General features: G+C 44.8%; 1 protein-coding gene across 6 annotated transcripts in view; it reads right to left on the bottom strand.

Moving 5' to 3' along the window:
- The window catches only part of GRIK1 (glutamate ionotropic receptor kainate type subunit 1), a 626,279-nt gene that overhangs the window by 157,939 nt on the left and 445,339 nt on the right, over positions 1 to 23,001 (bottom strand). For 4 of the 6 annotated variants that reach the window (XM_077480009.1, XM_077480011.1, XM_077480010.1 and 1 more), the window contains one exon: positions 17,029 to 17,073. The exons of the other annotated variants lie outside the window; for them this stretch is intronic. In XM_077480009.1, the coding sequence (XP_077336135.1) occupies positions 17,029 to 17,073 (45 nt within the window). The remainder of the gene's footprint in view (positions 1 to 17,028; positions 17,074 to 23,001) is intronic. 6 annotated transcript variants of the gene reach the window in all.

Here is a 23,001-nt window from a genome sequence, read left to right as displayed (position 1 = left end):
CAGGGACTGTGTAGGTTTGTTGTGTTAAGTTGAATCTGTTTGTAATTTTCAACTGGTATATTTTTAAAGTGTAGCTCCAGTCAAAAAAACTATTTTTAAGCTTTTTGGAAAACATAGGGAAGGGTTATCACCCCTGTATAATTTGTTTTGTCGTCCATCTTTTTTCATCTCACTTGCTGTTGTCTCCTTCCGTTTGCAAGTAGGAGATGTTTGTAAGTTGGATGTTTGAAAGTAGGGGCCTGCCCTATATGCTCTGCAGAAATGGCGGAACAAGGTGTTGGTTTTGCCACAACATTGTAAGCCCTCAAAGTGACTCTTGGTGGGCGCTGGAGCGCCCTGCTGTGAACGATTATATCAAGAATTGTAATTACATGCCATTGTTGAACAGTGGTAGAAAAATTGACCTTTGGTGGTTGTGGTGCTGGTGCCACAACACTATAAGTCTCACCGTTACTCTGGGTGGGCACAGGAAGGGGCCCTCCTGTGAAATATTATATCAAGAATTGTAATTACATGTCCCTGTTAAACAGGGGCAGAAAAATTTGGCCTTAGGCACTGCTGCTGGTGCCACCACACTGCAACCTCTCCCATATACTCTAGTTTTATTGCAGGAATTAGCCCTGCTGCAAAGCATTGCATCAAAAATTGTACTTAAACGCCCCTGTTAAACAGGGGCAGAAAAATTGGGCCTTAGGCATCACCCAGAACCAGAAATGTTCTTCCAACATATCAGCGGAGGAGGAAGAGGATAGACAATCAACATAACAGGACAGTCACTCAGCATCAGCATAGGCAGTCTTGAAGGGATGTGATATTTCAAAAAAAATTATTCTGTTACATCAGCTTCAGGTGCTTGGTAGCTGTGGGTGATCCAAGACTGATTCATCTTGATGAAGGTCAGTCGATCAACTGATTCGGTGGACAGGCGCACCCTGTGATCGGTAACAAAGCCACCAGCAGCACTGAAGGTGCGTTCCGAAAGAACGCTGGATGCAGGACAGGCCAGTAGCTCAATTGCATACTGTGCAAGCTCTGGCCAGTGATCCATCCTCAAGACCCAGTAAGCCAGAGGATTTTTGGTGGGAAAGGTGTCCAAGTTTTATTGCAGTAATTAGCCCTGCTGCAAAGCATTGCATCAAAAATTGTAATTAAACGCCCCTGTTAAACGGGGCAGAAAAATTGGGCCTTAGGCACTGGTGCTGGTGCCACCACACTGCAACCTCTGCCATATACTCTAGTTTTATTGCAGTAATTAGCCCTGCTGCAAAGCATTGCATCAAAAATTGTAATTAAACGCCCCTGTTAAACAGGGGCATAAAAATTGGGCCTTAGGCACTGGTGCTGGTGCCACCACACTGCAACCTCTGCCATATACTCTTGTTTTATTGCAGGAAATAGCCCTGCTGCAAAGCATTGCATCAAAAATTGTAATTAAACGCCCCTGTTAAACAGGGGCATAAAAATTGGGCCTTAGGCACTGGTGCTGGTGCCACCACACTGCAACCTCTTCCATATACTCTAGTTTTATTGCAGGAATTAGCCCTGCTGCAAAGCATTGCATCAAAAATTGTACTTAAACGCCCCTGTTAAACAGGGGCAGAAAAATTGGGCCTTAGGCACTGGTGCTGGTGCCACCACACTGCAACCTCTCCCATATACTCTTGTTTGATTGCAGGAATTAGCCCTGCTGCAAAGCATTGCATCAAAAATTGTACTTAAACGCCCCTGTTAAACAGGGGCAGAAAAATTGGGCTGATGGCATCAACCAGAACCAGAAATGTTCTTCCAACATATCAGCGGAGGAGGAAGAGGATAGATAATCAACATAACAGGACAGTCACTCAGCATCAGCATAGGCAGTCTTGAAGGGATGTGATATTTAAAAAAAAATTATTCTGTTACATCAGCTTCAGGTGCTTGGTAGCTGTGGGTGATCCAAGACTGATTCATCTTGATGAAGGTCAGTCGATCAACTGATTCGGTGGACAGGCGCACCCTGTGATCGGTAACAAAGCCACCAGCAGCACTGAAGGTGCGTTCCGAAAGAACGCTGGATGCAGGACAGGCCAGTAGCTCAATTGCATACTGTGCAAGCTCTGGCCAGTGATCCATCCTCAAGACCCAGTAAGCCAGAGGATTTTCGGTGGGAAAGGTGTCCAAGTCTGACCTTGCCCCTAGGTATTCCTGCACCATGTAAATCAGACGCTGGCGATGGGTGCTGGAACCGATCATACCTTGGGGCTGTGGACTAAAAAATTGTCTGAAAGCATCAGTCAGTCAGACGGCCACCTTCTCCACCGCTCCTTCTGACCGATGCCTCAGCAACACGTTGACCAGGACCAGGAGTTTGTAACCTCCCAGTCTCTGGGAACGCGTTGCACAGACCTTTCTGCAAGGCCTCCCGGAGATGTCTCATCCTCTGCTCCCTCTGCGATGGCAAGATAAGGTCGGCAACCTTACCCTTGTAGCGTGGATCAAGGAGAGTGGCCAGCCAGTAATGGTCCCTCTCCTTGATCCGAAGAATACGAGGATCCTTCCGCAGGCTTTGCAGGATCAGGGAGGCCATGCAGCGTAGGTTAGCTGAGGCATTCGGTCCGGAGTCCTCTGGGTCACTAAGGACAACATGATCCGCAGCTACCTCCTCCCAGCCACGTACAAGTCCACGTGTTTCTTGGGACTGTAAATCATCCCTACAAGACTGCTGCTGCTGCTGCTGATGCTGAGTGCCAGCCTCCACCTCCATGCTGACACAATCATCCTCCTCCTCCTCTTCCTCCTCCTCATCCTCTTCCTGTGTGATGGGTGGCACAGCAGGAACACTGTCTGGATAAAGGGAGCCTTGAGAGGCAAGGAAGTCCTCCTCTTCCTGCCTCTGTTCTGCCTCAAGTGCCCTGTCCATTATTCCACGCAGCGTATGCTCCAAGAGGTGGACAAGAGGTACAGTGTCACTGATGCATGCACTGTCACTGCTCACCATCCTTGTGGCCTCCTCAAACGGTGACAGGACAGTGCATGCATCCCTGATCATGCCCCACTGGCGTGGTGAGAAAAAACCGAGCTCCCCTGATCCTGTCCTGGTGCCGTAGTCGCACAGGTACTCATTGATGGCCCTCTGCTGCGTGTGCAGCCGCTGCAGCATGGCCAACGTTGAGTTCCATCTGGTGGGCATGTCACATATAAGGCGGTTCTTGGGCAGGTTCAACTCCTTTTGGAGCTCAGCCAGCCGAGCACAGGCATTAAATGATCGGCGGAAATGCACACAGACTTTCCTGGCCTGCTTCAGGACATCCTGTAAGCCGGGGTACCTGCCCAAGAACCGCTGCACCACCAGGTTAAGGACGTGAGCTACACAGGGCACATGGGTCAGTTGTCCCTGTCGGAGGGCGGAGAGGAGGTTGGTGCCATTGTCACAAACCACCATTCCTGGCTTAAGCTGGCGTGGCGTCAACCACCTCTCGGCCTGCCCCTGCAGAGCTGACAAAACATCCGCCCCAGTGTGGCTCCTGTCCCCCAAACAAACCAGCGCAAGCACGGCATGGCATCGTTTTGCCTGCGTACTTGCGTAGCCCCTGGAACGCCTACGAAGCACCGCTGGTTCTGAGGACAGAGCACTGGAAGAGGCCATGGAGGAAGAAGAAGAGGAGGGGGTGGAGGAGAGAGGTGTGTCACAACCAATAGTAGCATTTTGGAGGCGTGGTGGCGGAACAACCTCCAACACTATTGCACCTTGTCCTGCATCCTTCCCAGCTGCCAGAAGAGTGACCCAATGGGCCGTGAAAGACAGGTAACGTCCCTGTCCATGCCTGCTGGACCATGAGTCAGCGGTAATATGCACCTTACCGCTGACCGCCCTGTCCAGCGAGGCAAGGACATTGCCTTCCACATGCGGGTAGAGAGCCGGAATCGCCTTCCGTGAGAAAAAGTGGTATTTGGGGACCTGCCACTGAGGAACCGCACATTGTACAAACTCACGGAAGGGGGCAGAGTCTACCAACTGAAAAGGCAGCAGTTGAAGTGCTAGCAATTTAGCCAAGCTAGCATTCAACCGCTGGGCATGTGGATGGCTGGGAGTGAACTTCTTTCGCCGGTCCAGCAGCTGGGGCAGGGACATTTGCCTGCTATAATCGGACGTGGGTGTACCGCTAGCAGAGTTCCCGGAAGCACTTGGCTGTGACACACCTAATTCTACACCTTCATTCCTCTCAGAGCAGGTTTCAGAGAGGACTGAAGGTCTAGTGGGGTTGGAGATGCCAGCTGATGAGGAGCAAGGAGAGGTCCGCTTTGTTCTTTGGTGTGGGTCTTTGAGCCAACGAGCTGCATGGCAGGTCAACATATGTCTGGTCAAGCATGTGGTGCCCAAGCGGCTGATGTTTTGGCCACATGAGATACGCTTGAGACATATGTTGCAAATAGCAGCGGTGCGATCTGATGCACTCGTCTCAAAAAAGGCCCACACCAAAGAACTTTTAGAATAACGCGCAGAGGCAGCGCTCTGCACAGGCGGAGCTCTGCGGTGTGATTCAGTCGGTGTGCTGCCCCTAAGCTGGCCCCCAGAGGGCATCCTGCCTCGTTGGACATGTGCCTCCTCCTCCTCCTCCTCTCTCCTTCCAGGCACCCACGTGGAGTCAGTGCCCTCATCATCCCCTCCCTCTTCATCGCTGTAGCAAACCTGGCAGTATGCTGCAGCTTGTGGAACATGACTGCCAGATTGCTGTCCTTCTTGAGCATCCCCTCTATCTGCGCTCACGCTACTGCCTTCCTCTAGCTGAGTGTCATCATCAGAGCCCACAAAACACTGGGCATCCTCCTGGAGCATGTACCCAACACTGTGCTCAAAGAGTTCAGGAGACTCTTCAGGAGGACGTGGTGGGTCTAGGGAAGGAGTCACTGATGATGACATTGAGAGGAGGGAAGACGATGCGTTGGCAGCTGCTTTGCTAGTACCCTGAGACTGGGTGAGAGAGGATGAGGAGGATGAAGAGGGCTTGGTCATCCACTCTACCAAGTCATTGGCATGTTGCGGTTCAACATGTCCAGCTGCCGAAAAGAAGGACAAGCGTGTCCCATGGCCACGTGCTGATGACAATGCACCGCGTCCACGACCAGCACTGTTGTCTCTAGACACAGAGCCTGCTTGCCCTCTTTTATCGGCTCGCGCCTGTCTGCCTCTCCTTGCTGGCCTTCCAGACATGGTAATAGCCTGAAGGGAGTTGGGTAAAACAGCAGTGTAATGGAGTCACACAACACCCACTAAGCCCTGCAGATGGCTCTATTAGAGAACAGCAATAAAGGGTAGATACAGGTGTATATTGTGCTGGAGGCACAAAAAACCCACTAACTCCTGCAGATGCCTTTTTTATAGAACACCAGAGATAAAGGGGTATATACAGATGTATACTGTGCTGTGCTGGAGGCACACACAACTTCCAATAACTCCTGCAGATGGCAAGTGGGCTCAAATAGATAAGAGCTATGTAGGTGGATATAGCGGTGTGTACTGGGTACAGAGCACGCAGACAGCACGCACAAGCTCCTAACACTACTGACTGCAAGCTCTATTATAAAAGATAGATCACTAGCTATATAGGTGAGGTGAATATAGCGGTGTATACTGCGGTCAGGGCACACAGACAACAACCACTACACAACAGCAAGATCGAAAATCGGCCGAAAACGATCGGTGTGTACTGTGTTGAAGGTACACAGAACACCCACTAACTGCTTCAGACGCCAACACACTACACTAGGCCGCCGCGCTGGCGGCCTTATATAGTGTGGGGCGTGTACTACACAGCCTGAGCTATGATTGGCCACAGGCATCCTGCCTGTGGCCAATCATGGCTCTCCTCGCTGCTGGCGCTGTGATTGGCCAAGCATGCGGGGTCACAGTGCATGCTTGGCCAATCATGAGCCAGAAATGCACTGCGATGACGCAGTGCATTGTGGGCCGTGAGCGCCACACGAATTTGGCGCGAACGGCCCATAATGTTCGGAATTCGCCGAACGGGCGAACAGCCGATGTTCGAGTCGTACGTATGTTCGACTCGAACACAAAGCTCATCCCTACCCACGGGTCTTTTTCAAAGTTCTTTTGGCAGTTGTGGCCTTTCTCAGAGTCAAAGGTGTTCGGCTCCACCACTATCTCGATGACCTACTTCTGCTATCCCAGAACAGAGAGCAGCTCTTGGAGCACAAAGACCTAGTCATCTCCACTCTGCAGGCGTTCGGGTGGCTTCTGAACCTAGAAAAGAGTCACCTAGATTCAACTCAGTCTCTCGTTTTTCTAGGGGCACAGTTCAACACAGTGGAAGGTACTATCGCCCTTCCAGAAGAGAAGGTGGGAGTCATACGAGACAGGATTCATGCAGCCCTTGCGTCATCCCATCTCTCGGCTCTCCAATGTCTGAAGGTGATTGGCACAATGTCAGCCACCATTCCCATGGTAAAGTGGGCCCAGTGGCACACTCGTCCCTTTCAGAAAGGGTTTCTACAACAGTGGGACTTATCCAGCCAGACACAGCGCATTTTCCTCACTCCAGCGATGAGGACGTCTCTTCTGTGGTGGCTACAGGGGAAGAACCTACGCAACCACCATTCGATCATTCCCATCTCATGGGTCACGGTAACTTCAGATGCCAGCAACCGAGGATGGGGTGCTCACTGCCTTTCGGATGTCGCTCAGGGCAGGTGGACATTCCCATCACAAAGAGTCGTCTCCAATGTTCTGGAGTTGAGCGCGGCCTTCCAGGTGCTTCGGTCATTCCACCATCTGATAGCGAATGCCTCGGTCATGTTAAGGTTGGACAACACAACCGCGGTGGCTTACGTAAAGAAGCAAGGGGGAACTCGCAGCTGGTCTCTGTTACAGGAGGTGGAGCCGAAAATGAATTGGGCTCAGAAGAATTTGTCCAACCTTTCTGCGGTCTACATCCCAGGGGTGCAGAATGTTCAGGCGGACTTCCTATCGCGTGTCGAGTTGGACAACAACGAATGGTCCCTACACAGGGAAGTATTCGATTGGCTCCTGACCTTAGGATTGCCCCTGGAAGTCGACTTGTTCGCTTCCCCGTGCAATCGAAATCTTCCGAAATATTACTCAAGGTTCAGGGATCCTCAGGCATATGGGATAGATGCCCTCACAGAACATTGGAAGTTTCAGACAGCTTATGCCTTCCCTCCAGTTCCGGTGATCCTGCAGTTCCTTCGGAGGCTCAGGACAGAGAAGGTGGAGATTCTCACAGTGATCCCATTCTGGCCCAACAGACCTTGGTTCCCTCTACTGCTGCTCCTCAGTTATCAAGAGCCAGTTCCCCTGCCTCTCAGGCCGGATTTGCTATCTCAAGGCACAAGGTTACATCCATGCCCATCATGTCTGCAACTCAAGGTATGGTTTTTGAAAGGGAAAGGCTAGAAGCTCTTGGTTGTCCGGAAGAAGCTATTCCAACCCTTCTCAATTCCAGACGAGGGCGTACTAACAGGGTATATGAGCGCATATGGTCCAAGTTTTCAGCCCATATGTCCTCCAGAGAAAATTCTTGCAGTTCTCCAACAGTACAAGACATACTAAGCTTTCTCCAAACAGGCCTTGATTTACCTGTAGCTATCAGTTCATTGAGAGTCCAAGTGTCGGCTATTTCAGCCTTTACGGGTGTTTCCTGGGCAAACCATGCACTGGTACGACAATTCTTCAAAGGAGCGATCAGGCTCAGACCCCAAAGAAAACCAAGGTTTCCTAAATGGGACCTCCCTTTAGTGCTGGATTTTCTTTCGAGCCTTGGAAAGGATTCTACAGAACCTCTGTCCATAAGGGATCTCACTCTCAAGACCATCTTCTTGGTAGCTATAACCTCAGCCAAGAGAGTTTCTGAGATTAGGAATCTAGGTTCGGAGGAACCTTTTCTGACTTTTTTTCCACACAGGCCAGTATTGATTCCCATGTTGGGATCGAATCCCAAAGTAACCTCGGTCTTCCATGAGAATCAGGAAATTGTGCTTCCCACTTTCAAAAACTTAGAGAGTCAGGATGTTCATCCTCTGGACGTAGGACACGCGCTAAAGCAATATTTGGAAGTCACAGCTCCTTTTAGGCAAACAAAATTTATTTTTGTTCTCCCTCATGGCAAGAATAAAGGATTGCGAGCTTCGGCTAGATCTATCTCTACCTGGATCGTTCAGATCATTCAGAGGGCATACAGAGCAAAGGGCTTGGCTCCTCCTGAGGCATTAACGGCTCATTCAACACGGAGTATTTCAACATCGTGGGCAGCTTCTCGTCATGTTGCGCCTGAAGTTATTTGCAGAGCGGCCTCTTGGTCTTCTATTAATACCTTTGTTTCTCATTACTGTGTAGAGCCAGCGGCTCTGTCTTCTATTAATTTTGGTTTGCAAGTTTTGTCGGTTGACAATGCTAAATAAACTTTTGTTCTTTGCTCGACATTTTGCCCACCCGGGTGTGTTTGGCGAGTTATTTCCCACACGTATGCTGCCATGGAGCCTTTCAGGAAAAAGGAAAATTTATATCAAATACTTACCGTAATTTTCCTTTCCTGATAGGCTCCATGGCAGCAGGAGTTCCCTCTCAAATGTCTGGAGTAGGCTAGTTACGGAACACTGATAGTAGCCGGGAGCAAAGATTTATGGGAGTTGGATCCTATTGGGTAATCGTGGAGGCGAGGCTACCCACACGTATGCTGCCATGGAGCCTATCAGGAAAGGAAAATTACGGTAAGTATTTGATATAAATTTTCAGTTTTTTTTTCGCTGTTCTTTAAAAAAAAAAATTGTATCACTTTTATTTCTATTACAAGGGATGTAAACATCCCTTGTAATAGAAAAAAAGCATGACAGGTACTCTTAAATATGAGATCTGGGGTCCAAAAGACCTCAGATCTCATATTTAAACTAAAATGCAATAAAGATAAAAAATAAAAATGTTTTCATTGAAAAAAAATATGTCCCTTTAAGAGCTATGGGCGGAAGTGACGTTTTGATGGCGCTTCCGCCCTGCCATGGTATGGAAATAGGTGGGGGCCATCTTCTCATCACTCATCTCCATGCCACACACAGAAGAGGATCCGATCGTGGTGGGCAGCGGCAGAGAGCACCAGAGCGTGGCGGGGGGCGGGGTGCTCTTGCGGCGAATCCGCTGCAGAGACCACTATTATCGGAAACCGGACTGCTGGCCGAAGAAGAGGATATCAGGGTTATGGCAGCTAGCTGCTGCCATAACAAAGATATCCCTCTTCAAAGTTAGGACGTATATCGGCGTGTGGCGGCCCGGAAGTGGTTGAACACAGTTAAAGTGGAATTCCAGACAAACCCCAACTAGCCTTAAAACTCCTCCTAACATCTATGCCAATGATGGCGAACCTTGGTACTCCAGATGATTTGGAACTACATTTCCCATGATGCTCAACTACACTGCATGAGTGCATGATCATCATGGTAAATGTAGTTCCAAAACATCTGGGGTGCTAAGGTTTGCCATCACTGATCTATGCTAACTAGCCTGTGTAAGAAACATGCATATACTTACCTATTTTCAGCCTGCGCCAGTCCAGACACATCACGCAGCTCGGCTCGCGCATGCGCAGTGCGTGCCCAGCTGTGAAGCCACAGCCGGGCGCCCACAGTTACAATGCTGGCGCCACAGAGAGGAGGGGGAGAGGAACCGGGCTTCGTTTGCCCTCATCGCTGGACCCTGGGACAGGTGAATGTCCAATTATTAAAAGTCAGCAGCTGTACTTTTTGTAGCTGCTGACTTTTAAATGGGTGGAACTCTTGCACCCTGTATAATTAATATGTGTTTGCTTTTAAAGGGATGAGGTGGAACCCCTAACATACAGTGAGGGAAAAAAGTATTTGATCCCCTGCTGATTTTATATATTTTCCCACTGACAAAAAAATTATCAATCTATAATTTTAATGGTAGGTTTATCTTAACAGAGAGAGACAGAATAACAACTAAAAAAATCCAGAAAAATACATTTCAAAAAAGCTATAAATTGATTTTCATTTTAATGAGTGAAATAAGTATTTGGCACCTTCACAAAACATGACTTAGTACTTGGAGGTCAGACGTTTCTTGTAGTTGGCCACCAGGTTTTGCACACATCTTAGGAGGGGATTTGTCCCACTCCTCTTTACACATCCTCTCCAAGTCATTAAGGTTTTCGAGGCTAACGTTTGGTAACTCAAAGCTTCAGCTCCCTCCACATATTTTCCAGGACATTAATGTGCTTCTTCTTGAGCCATTCCTTTTTTCCTTGGCCGTGTGTTTTGGGTCATTGTCATGCTGGAATACCCATCCACGACCCATTAATGCCCTGGATGAGGGAAGGAAGTTCTCACCCAAAATTTGATGGTACACGGCCCCCGTCCATCATCCCTTTGATGCAATAAAGTTGTCCTGTCCCCTTAGCAGAACCCCCCACCCAAAGCATAATGTTTCCACCTCCATGTTTGACGGAGGGGATGGTGTTCTTTGGGTCATATGCAGCATTTCTCCTCCTCCGAACACAAGTTGAGTTAATGTCAAAAAGCTTGATTTTAGTCTCATCTGACCACAACACTTTCACCCAGTTCTCCTCTGAATCATTCAGATGTTCATTAGCAAACTACAGACGGGCCTGTACATGTGCTTTCTTGAGCAGGGGGACCTTGCGGGCGCTGCAGGATTTAAGTCCTTCATGGCATAGTGTGTTACCAATTGTTTTCTTGGTCCCAGCTGCCTTGAGACAATTGACAATATTCTCCTGTGTAGTTCTGGGCTGATTCCTCACCTTTCTCATGATCATTGAACCTCCACAAGGTGAGATCTTGCATGGAGCCTCAGACTGAGGGAGATTGTCAGTTAATTTGTGATTCTTCCATTTGCAAAATACCACACTATTGTTCCCCTCTCGCCAAGCTGCTTGATGGTCTTGTAGCCCATTCCAACCTTGAGTAGGTCTACAATCTTGTCCCTGACATCCTTGGACAGCTCTTTGGTATTGACCATAATGGATAGATTGGAATCTGATTGATTGATTGCTTCTGTGGACAAGTATCTTTTATACAAGTAACAAGCTGAGATTGGGAGCACTCCCATTAAGAGAGTGCTTCTAATCTCAGCTCATTACCTGTAAACAAATGCACACCCCACTTTTCACATATTTATTTGTTAAAAAATGTTGAAAACCATTGATTATTTTCCTTCACTTCACAATTATGTGACACTTTGTGTTGGTCTATCACATAAAATCCCAATAAAATACATTTACATTTTTGGTTGTAACATGACAAAATGTGGAAAATGTCAAGGGGTATGAATACTTTTTCCAGGCACTGTATTTCACTCATTAAAATGCAAATCAATTTATAACTTTGAAATGCATTTTTCTGGATAATTTTGTTATTGTGTCTCTCACTGTTAAAATAAACCTACCATTAAAATTATAGACTGATTATTTCCTTGTCAGTGGGCAAACGTACAAAATCAGCAGGGGATCAAATACTGTTTTCCCTCCCTGTACTTACCTATGTTCAGACTGCTCTGGTCCGGTCACGTGACCTCACCTGTGTCACCCAGTGGTGCCTGCAAGGGAGAGGAGAGAGCCTGGTAAAGCCTGGAGTGGTGACATCACACATAGACTTCAATGGTGCTTCCTCCACTTCCCCACAGCTGGGCTGGCTGACAATAGGAAACCAGATCACATGACCAGACCAGAGTGGCTTGAAAATAAGTATATACTGTGCATCTTTCTTACACAGAATGCCAAATAGTATGAATCTAATAACAATACAGATCATGGTCTGTTGGCCAGGTTATGTACAAAGTCGGCAATCGCTCACCTACACAGTCAAGACTAAAGCACATACTGTATGTTTACCTGAACTTTTGTGTAACTTCACAAGGCAGTCGATTATCCACTATGGCAATGAAATAACATTTACACAGGGAAATCACATTACACAGTCCTCAAACATAAGTTAAAAATCTTTGTGATATTCTGGTTTACAGAAACCTCACAAGACATTAGGCTGAATTTACTAAGCTATAACACATGTGCAATTTATAATCATTGCTGTAGTTTTCTGTTATTGCTGACAATAGCAATCAAAATAAAAATGAACTGTTAAAGGATAGTGAATAAAGCCTAATGTATAAAGTTGCAGGACTTTGAGGGCTCAAGCTGGCCTCCCTACTGGATAAAGTTGCAAGTCAAAACAGAGATATGCCCTGTACACGCAGTCAGACTTTCCGGTGGAAAATGTGGGATCGGACTGTGTTGTCGGAAATTCCGATCGTGTGTGGGCTCCATGTGATTTTTTCCATGGGAATTTCCGACACACAAAGTTTGAGGTCTATATCTAAATTTTTCTGACAACAAAATCCGATCGTTTAAATTCCAATCGTGGCAAAAAGTGCCACGCATGCTCAGAATAAATTATGAGATGAAAGCTATTGGCTACAGGCCTCTTTATAGTCCTGTCGTACGTGTTTTACGTCACCTCGCTCTGAATGATCAGATTTTCCGACAACTTTGTGCGACCGTGTGTATGCAAGACAAGTCTGGGCCAAAATCCATTGGAAAAAATCTGACGGATTTTGTGGTTGGAATGACTGATGCAGTATTTTACAGAAGTAGCAGAAACAAATATAACAGACATAAACCTTTAGTTCAAAATGTTAAAAACAAGTAATGAGATGTAGCGGCCATAACCCTTTGACTTATTGGGCTTACCGGTTACCTCCACTTGGCTTGTTCTTCCACGTCTAGGGGTTTCCAGGGTTGATACCCAACAACTTGTACGCTGACACCAATAAAGTCCTTTTGAAAGCTTTTATTTTGCAGGGGAAACATCCAATAACACAGTCTCATATAGGAACAGAGGGCAAGGGTGAAAAACTCAGGCACCTTGAACTGCAGACATAACAAAGTCTCTAATACCACCCAGAGAGTAGCCACTCACAGCTGGGTACCTCACGGCTGAACAGATCTCTAGCCAGAGACCATGACAATCAGCACATTGAACTTGTCAAAACCTCTGAACATGTACAAGTTATAATTGGAAGTGGACAGGAACCTTTTTCTTCAGTACCTGGAACCTTCTCTGTCTCCTTGATAGTACTGGAAAAAGTGTGGATTCGTCAATGTCCTTCCCAACTCAGTAACCAGGCACTTCTCAGGATGCCACTTGTCGGCCCTCCTCTGAAGAGTCCTCCCCCGGTCACTTTCATGAGCTGCGGTGCCCCTCCAAGCCGAGAGCACACCCGGACACCTTGAATCCTCCCTCAGTTACTGCGCCTCGGACCAGCCGGTTCCGAGACTCTGTAACAGACGGATCCCTACCCCAGACCAGGCGGGTCTATTGGAGGTAACCAACAGAAGCATGTTGCGGGATGTCGAACATCCCGTGACCGGGACACCTCGAGGGGCTACCCCGGTCCTGGAACCAGACCAGAAAACATGGGCCTCACGAACTCCTCTCCTGAACACGTGACCTCCACATCTTAAGTACCCCTTCCCAGACTCCTCAGCGGGGGCCCGGCACACCCACTGATTGGTTCCGAGAAGGCTCATACCCAAAACGTCCAACCAGCCCTGGTTCTGACTTGTCATGTGCACTTCACTGTACACATGACCAAGCAGAACTTCTAACACAGCCCAGCCAAACTGATGTCAAGGTTAACGTACATAATTAACCCTCAGATCCCCTATGGTTCTGAGGCAAAAACTAAATTTACACATGAGTGACATTTTGTCCAAAATGTCATCCGCTACAGAGAAAATTGTCCTAAAACTATAAAAGTTTTTATATAATTTGCTAAAATAACAGGAAAATGAAAAGACATATTTTTTTACATTATGTATACCCCTACAGTCCTATATATTTTACCAGGAAAAAACAAAAAAAATATATAAAGAGGAAAAATCAACATCGACAAATAACCACTTTTGCAGATGAGGCATAAGATACTACCTGCAAAATGTAATAACTAAGAAAAAAACAATCTGTAAATATGGTTTAGGAACTGGCCGAAAAAGCTGAATTACTGAACATGCAATCATCTGCAAGAAAAAATATTAGGCTGTTCAGCATTTGCTAGGGGAATTGTCTAGAGAGACTCTAATGGAACATATGCAGAGATGCCAACCTGACCCAATCCATCTGGATGATATCTATCTGTACCTGCACTTATTACTGACATTTAGTAAACATCTGTTTGATAACTGATGTTGAATTTGATTTTTTTCCTTTACATTATCTTTGTGAAATTACAGCTATCAGCTCTCTTTTCTGTACAGATTTGGTGCATTCTGTGTCTTTCGGACACATCACCACATAAAGCTAGTGTAACGTTTACCTAGCATCAGACATATTGCTTTATTATAAGTGCATGCATGCTAAGTAATGTGTCGATGTAATATTTCCAGATAACAAAGATCACAGACGGTATTCCCCCTTGACAATGCCATCAGCTGCTTTTCTTTCCAGAGTGATGGCACCAGACTTGTTGAGGTGTCACCCAAGGTCACCGTCTACTTTCTGGACTGATATGCTGGCAAAAAAATGACAGTCATATAAATTCTGGTGCCTGTGTAGTCCTTGGCTCTGAGCTCTTGGTTCCTGCTAAGCCAGCATCTCAATCCAGGAAGCAGAGCTGAATCTAAAATCCATCTGGGAGTGCAGTAAAAAATGTAATCCCTGTTCAGTGCTACTCTACTATTCCATGAGTCACAACCTAGAAGTAACATCTGACAGGTTGTGCAAAGGTGGCGCAGAAGTGATCAGGGAATACATGTATGTATTGGGTAATTTGATTAGATGATTGGCTAGAACCAGTCCCCCTTATGCCAGGTGTCCCTATCAGAGTACTCTTTACATCAGAGTCCCCCTTTACCCCTCCATGTCCATCAGCATCTCCCCTTTACATCAGGGTCCCCATCAGAGTGCTACCTTACATTAACTGTCTCCATCAAAGTACCCCCTTCCAACAGATGTCCTCATCAGAGTGCCCCCTTACATCAATTGTCCCCATCAGAGTGCCCCCTTCCATCAGATGTCCCCTTACATCAATTGCCCCATCAGCGTGCCCCCTTACATCAGATGTTCTCATCAGTGTGTTCCCTTTCATCAATTACCCCAGCAGAGTGGCTACTTACATCAACTATCTTCATCAGCGTGCACCTTACATCAACTGTTGGCATCAAAATGCCTCCTTACATCAACTGCTCCCATTAGAGTGCTCCTTTACATCAACAGTCCCCATCAGAGCATCCTTTTACATCAACTGTGCCCGTCAGTCTCCTTACATTACCGGTCCTCATCAAAGTACCCCCTTACATCAAAGGTCCCCATCAGAATGCTCCCTTATGTTATCCCCAACAGGCTAATGGATTGGTGGATGCACTCTTAGAGACTGGGGGGGGGTGCAATTGAATCTGCCCCACCCCAACAACCCCATTAGAGCGGGGCCTACCAGAAAGTGGATGGTGTGGTCTCTGAGAGATCTATGTTGGAATTACACATTAAATTAGCCAACAAGGGATTTAATGTAAACTTCAGCCTTCTGCGCTGAATGATGGCTAACAGACCACAACCCTCTACTATGTACCCATTGCAAAAACAGATCCCCTATAGTATGGATTTTATACCAACATATACTATAATACATTGTAAAAATATGGAATATATTTAAAATGCAACTTTAATTACAAACAGCTTCACCCCAAATGTCTACTGTAGATCAGTAGACTGATAGATCAAGGGCAGCCTATTATAGTCTAGGCAGCAATTAGCTCAGATACTGTAGCTATTATTTGGCTGCAGAACAACAGAACACCAGGAAATGGGGTAAGTTCAGACCTGATGTCCGTTATGATCAATTTCCAGTGAGGATGGCGATGGGCTGCTTGGGGCAAAGTGGTTCATAACTTTAGTCACCTTAACAGAACGTTATACAAAGGAGATCTAAGGTCCAAATAAGGAACATTAAACATGAACTTCAAAAACAGGGGGTCTAATACGGTAATGTGAGTGGGATACATTAATGCCACTGGAACATTAGGACAACATAATACCTTCTAAACAGAGAATAGGACAATACATCCATAATTGCAGTTTAATGCCCCCTTTCCTTGCAGATTTTCCATTCTGGGTGGTCATAATTGTCTCAATAATAATCTCAAAAAGTGATGCTTCAATTTTTTAGCATCATTTTCCGATGTTGGATCATTGACTGGAGACCCTTGCTATACACTCATTCCATGATAGGCCAGCTTTTTTCTTCCAGAATGATTGAAAAAGTGCCAAAGTCTACACTAGAAAAATGACATCTGGAATATGAAGGGCTACTACAAGCAACAAAGCCACTTTTTTAAATCAGGTGCCATATATTAACCTAGTAAGGTCACACGAGGGTGAAACAAAAGAGCTTCAAAAATTACCTAAGTAACAAGATTTCTGCCTTTCCACCTTTGTGTCCCCAGCCAAACACTCAGAACACGGGTGGTAGAATGACCCCAGGCTATCTCCAGATTCTAGATCATTGCTCGGCAGACCATAGCTGGTCATGAAACGAGCCAGAGCCTTGCCTCTCACAAATGAACCTATTCCACAAAGGATACTAAAATAAAAATGAACAAGTTAAAGCTGATTTAAACAAGCCTTGGGGCACTTTAGATGAAGAGAGCCAGTGGAGCATAAGAGGATGTAATGAACACAAAAAAATAATAATTGCATTGTGCCTTTGGCAACGATATTTGAGAGCACCAATTGTCGACCACTAATACCTCTAGTTATTGAAAACACATTTAATATATTATCTTAATAATGCCTGTAAAACACAAAGCTATAGGGAAATGTTGGCAATGAGATTATATGTTAACTAGCTCACCTAGGTTGCTATATATCTGGTCTAGGTTTAATGATCAAGGAATAATATTCTCAATAAACTGCAATTATTGATGATATAGACAAGAACCAACTGCTTAATACACACTCATATAGGATGATGACACCACATTCATGTACAGTACAAACCTTCTTCCATACTTTATTTAAATGGCTAGAAGTTTCTCCAGCAGCCTTATGAAAAAGAAGAAATAATAAAAGATGAAAGCAAATACTATAAATTCTCTCAGTTCAGCAAATATGGTAGGTAGCGTACTATAAGGCGTCAGTCCACTTGAAAGTGATATATTAGTTACAGGTAATGCCTAGTAGGCTGCGTCAGTCCCTGGCAATGTTTATGTCTTGGATACTCCAACAGCAAGACATCCCAGCTCTAATTCTTAGTCCTGTTTCTGTTTTGCTGGGAGTTTTGAATGCTCTTCCCATCTTTGTGGGTTCCAGCTTCTCCTGTTACATTCTCCATAATAGAAAATAAGGAAATAATCCACCAGGAAGAGTGGAAACCTCTCATAAGGACCACAGCAGGTGAGTAGACCAAGTAGCTTAAGCACTCAGCAGGACTGGAACAAGGGGTGGGCAGGAGGGGTAGATGACCTTGGAACTGTGATATCATGTGAAGTGGGGGCACCACAAGAATGTTGGGGGCAGGGGATTTGTGTTGAAAGAGGGAATTGGGGGGGGGGGGGTGTTAGGGGATAAGAATTTTTCAAAGAGGGAACATTTGGGGAGGTGTGTCAGGATTAGTGATTTGATGGGGTTTGCGTTGGAAAGGGGGATGGGGAAGAAGATTTATGATAAGAGGGGGATTTTTTTTGGGGGGTGGGTTGTGCTAGAAAAGGTAATATGGCAGGGGAGAGGGGATTTGTACTAGAAGGGATGGTTGGGGGTATTTGTACTAGGAGGGGAAATGGGGGGGTTATGCTAGGATGGGGGACTGGGGAGAATTTGTGCTGGGAGGGAGATCTGGAGTGGGGGGAGTGGATTTGTGCTCAGAGGGGAAATTTGAGGGGTAGAGTATTTGTACTAGGAGGGGGACATTTTATTCAGGGGGGGTAGATTTATGCTTGAGGCATATGGGGAATGATAAGATTTGAGCTGGGGGGGTTGGGGTGGCAAAGATTCATGCTGTGAAGGGAATTTCAGTAGAGGGCAGATTTTTATTAGTGCTCAATTTGTATTTATTTTTTGGTGGGGGGGGGGGGATTTTCGCTGACGCATAATGCTCATACATCTAGAGGAGAGGGGTGGGGGCTAATTTGGCATGTTCGCCCTGAGCTCTAGATGACCTTGTCCCGCCACTGGTGCGGAGACCTCACAAACAGACAAAAGGAATTTTCAAATATAAAATGTTAGTCTTGGGTAGATTGACCCTTTAAAGCTGTCATTACCTATAGTAAGTTAAATAGTTACATAGTAGGTTGAAAGAATACACAAGTCCATCAAGTCCAACCTATGTGTGTTATTATATATCAGTATTACATTGTATATCCCTGTATGTTGTGGTCGTTCAGGTGTTTAGTTGTTCTTCCAAAACCCAAATTCAAACTTCCTGTAAATGTCTGAGACCGCAAACACGCAATGGGGAATGCAAGTTCTGGAAGTGCGAGAACCTGAACCAAGCATGTGGAAAACAACTTCTTATTCTATTCTTTTAATCTACATTGGACAGAGACATCAGTCAGTGCAGCATTTCTGTTTTTTTTTTTCAAGACAGATAAAGATTTCCTTTGGCAATAAAATAAATATATTTTAATCAACAAATTGATTAAAGTCAAGAGACTTTACCATAAGAAAAACAAACTGGTTTTGACATTGCTAACTCAAATGTTATCCCATATTTAAAAGAATTAAAAAATGGGATAACATTTTTTGAATAATAGGGATACACTCCAGCCAGAACATTTTTTTTGCTTGGATACAGAAGGAAAGGTTTAGACCAGGGATCTTCAAACTATGGCCCTCCAGCTGTTGCAGAACTACACATCCCATGAGGCATTGTAAAACTCTGACATTCACAGACATGACTAGGCATGATGGGAATTGTAGTTCCTGAATGACTGGAGGCCCGTAGTTTGAGGACCCCTGGTTTAGACTATCTATGTCCCCGATACACTTACAGTTCCCAGGCACCACTCCAAGTTTTAAGCCGCCGTAGGTATAGGCAATGCCCTGTGCACCATCACCACCCTCCTTAGGTCAGTTCAGTGAAGGTCATTCAACACGCCACTTTCTATAAACTTCAATAAATCTTATTGTACAATCAGCTTCCAGAGACATTTCAATATTCTCTAACAAACTTATGCCGCGTACACACGATCGGAAATCCGGCCAGAAAAAGACAGATGAGAGCCTTTCATAGGAAAATGCGACCGTGTGTATGCTCCATCAGAATTTAGCTGTCCGAATTCCCGCCAGCCAAAAATTTATAGCATGTTCTCAATTTTCCAGATGGAAAAACTTTCTATCGGTAATTCCGTTCGTATGTATGCAATTCCGACACGCCAAAAATCACGCATGCTCAGATTCAACTACGAGACAGAAGCTATTGGCTACTGGCTATTGAACTTCCTTTTTCTAGTCACGTCGTATGTGTTGTACGTCACCGCGTTATAAATGATCGGAATTTGAGGTGACCGTGTGTAGGCAAGACAGCTTGAGCTGAATTCCTTCGGAATTCCGTCGGGAAAACCATCAGAGCTTTTTCCCGATGAGAATTCCGATCATGTGTACGCGGCATTAGTCATCTGTTGGCTCTAGGACCTGCCCTAGCAGGAATCCAAACCCAACAGAAGATGGGTGGAGTGCCTCTGGAAGCTGCCTGTGCAATACCGTTTACTGAAGTTTATAGAAAGTGATGTGGAGTGACTTTGAATAAACTCTCTGTGTCCCCATTCGGGAGATTTCTCCGGTCTTACTTTTATAATGACCTGTAGACTTGACCTCAATCTTTTAATATATTTTGGCTGAAGTTCTACATCAATGTAAAATTCTAATGGAAAAGCAAAAAATGAAAATTAAGATAATTTTTTCTGTTTTATAAAATATACTTATTTCTGTTTCAGCATACTTACTGAAAATATAAGATACATAAAAATATTGCTGTAATGACTGCATTACAGAGAGTGGTATTAGATTATTGTGAAAGGTTTAAATCAATCAGAAAGTGCATCTCAGGCCTCCTGAGAGAATCAGAAGTGCAGCTAAACTTCTATATACTGTAGACGCGTATTGTTTGTAGAAATCAAGTGAGGTCATTCAAGCAATTTTAAAAGTTATGGAAAAGTTTGATAATACAGTGCCTTGAAAAAGTATTTATGCCCCTTGAAATTTTCCACATTTTGTCATGTTACAACCAAAAACGTAAATGTATTTTATTGGTATTTTATGTGATAGACCAACATAAAGTAGCACATAATTGTGAAGTGGAAGGAAAATGATAAATGGTTTTCAATTATTTTTACAAATAAATAACTGAAAAGTGTGGGGTGCATTTGTATTCAGCCCCCCTGAGTCAATACTTTGTAGAACCTCCTTTCACTGCAATTACAGCTGCAAGTCTTTTTGGGGATGTCTCTACCAGCTTTGCACATCTAGAGAGTGACATTTTTGCCCATTCTTCTTTGCACAATAGCTCAAGCTCTGTCAGATTGGATGGAGAATGTCTGTGAACAGCAAATTTCAAGTTTTGCCACAGATTCTCTATTTTATATAATCTTTATTCATTTTCTTCATTATTATACAAAATACATTCTTTATAAATATATATCCAATAAACATTAAAATAAGGCATTTTCACACAGTTTACTAATATCTCCTCTAGCACTTTGTCTTTCTTTCCCTTTCCCCCCTTTCCCTTCATACTAACTCCTAGTGTATTCTTTATATCTCACAAATTTTTACTCTTTTTACCTCTCTCTTCCAGTTCCTCTTCTCTTTTCTAGCTATTTTACTTCAGGCTATTCCTTATTACTCTCCTCTCCTATCTTCCCTTCTCCTGCTTATCTTCCTTACTAAACCACTGCAAAGGGTATCCCATCCTATCCAACCATGGTTTCCAAATTTTTTGAAATTCTTTTAGATTTCCTCTCCTTATGTAGACTACCTCTTCCATCCATGCTGTTTCTGTAATTAACCTCACCCAATCTACTACCGAGGGGGGTTTCTCTGCCTGCCACCTCTGCGCTATCAATTTTCTTTCCTGAAACAGACACCTCAATACTGCTTTAATTGTACAGGACACTCCTCCTATTCCGTCATCCAGACCCATTATACATAGTCTAGAGTCCATTTCTGGCCTTACACCAAATGTCACATTCAGGGTATTAAGGATCTCAGACCAATAACGGAACAATTTTGGACATTTCCAGATCATGTGTGCCAAGTCCCCAGTGTCCTGACACCTAGGACACCTGGCATCTGCTCTCCACCCAAACTTGAACAGTCTCTTAGGCGTATAGTATGTCCTATGTAACAGCATCAAATGTGAGACCTCCTGTGTGGGCGAGACCAATATCAAGTGTTCACTCTCCAATATCCTCTTCCACTGCTCATCCGAAAATATTCCAAGTTCCTCTTCCCATTTCCCCCTACTTTTAAGCTGTTCCGGCATTCTATGCTTCCTTCACATATATATGGGTACATTTCTGCTATGAATCCTCTTGTCCTATCCTGGGAGCATTTGCCACAGATTCTCAATTGGATTTTGGTCTGGACTTTGACTGAGCCATTCTAACACATGGATATGCTTTGATCTAAACCATTCCATTGTAGCTCTGGCTGTATGTTTAGGGTTGTGGTCCTGCTGAACGGTGAACCTCCACCCTAGTCTCAGGTTTTCTTCTAAGATTGCCCTGTATTTGGCTCCATCCATCTTCCCATCATCCCCTCTGACCAGCATCCCTGTCCCTGCTGAAGAAAAGCATCCCCACACCATGATGCTGCCACTGCCATGTTTCACGATGGGAACAGTGTGTTCAGGGTTATGTGCAGTGTTAGTTTTCCGCCACACATAGCATTTTTCTTTTAGGCCAAAAAGTTAAATTTTGGTCTCATCTGACCAGAGCACCTTCTGGCATAAGTTTGCTGTGTGGCTTATGGCTTGCTTTTAACAATGGCTTTCTTTTTGTCACTCTTCCATAAAGGCAAGATTTGTGGAGTGCACGACTAACAGTTGTCCTGTGTACAGATTCTTCCACTTGAGCTGTGGATCTCTGCAGCTCCCCCAAAGTTGCCATGGGCCTCTTGGCTGCTTCTCTGAATAATGCTTTCCTTGCCCGGCCTGTCAGTTTAGGTGGATGGCCATGTCTTGGTGTGTTTGCAGTTGTTCCATACTCTTTCCATTTTCATGTGATGGATTAAACAGTGCTCCATGAGATGTTCAAAGCTTGGGATATTTTTTTATAACCTTACCCTGCTTTAAACTTCTCCACAACTTTATCCCTGGCCTATCTGTTGTGTTCCTTGGCCTTCATGATGCTGTCTGTTCACTAAGGTTTTCTAACAAACATCTGAGGGTTTCACAGAACAGCTGTGTTTATACTGAGATTAAATTATACACAAGTGGACTCCATTTACTAATTAGGTGACTTCTGAAGGCAATTGGTTCCACTAGATTTTAGTTAGGGGTATCAGAGTAAAGGGGGATGAATACAAATGCACGCCACACTTTTCAGATATTTATTTGTAAAAAATTTGAAAACAATTTATCATTTTCCTTCCACTTTACAATTATGTGCCACTTTGTGTTGGTCTATAACATAAAATCCCAATAAAATACATTTATGTTTTTTGTTGAAACATAATAAAATCTGGAAAATGTCAAGGGGTATAAATACTTTTTCAAAGCACCATAACTTTTTTCATGAAATAAAGCATACGAGCAAACATAAAAAAACAGAAAGCAAGGCAAAAATGGGTAGGGGGGATAGAGAAATTAGTAAAAGTTCAGGAGAGGATAGAGAGAGAGTACAGAGTGGACTTGGTCATGGCTCATTAGTGGTTCAGCCTTTCTTTAGATAGCTTGGTCAGAGTTGGTTGGCAAACAATGGTGGAACCATTGTAGCCAAATTGTTCTGGATTTGTGCATTACAACCTAGAGAACAG

The sequence above is a fragment of the Lithobates pipiens genome, unplaced genomic scaffold (genome assembly GCF_037356315.1).
Source record: "Lithobates pipiens isolate NorthernLeopardFrog02 unplaced genomic scaffold, aLitPip1_a1.2 Scaffold_16, whole genome shotgun sequence".
Taxonomy (NCBI): Eukaryota; Metazoa; Chordata; class Amphibia; order Anura; family Ranidae; genus Lithobates; species Lithobates pipiens.
This window is presented reverse-complemented; position numbering and strand designations above follow the sequence as displayed.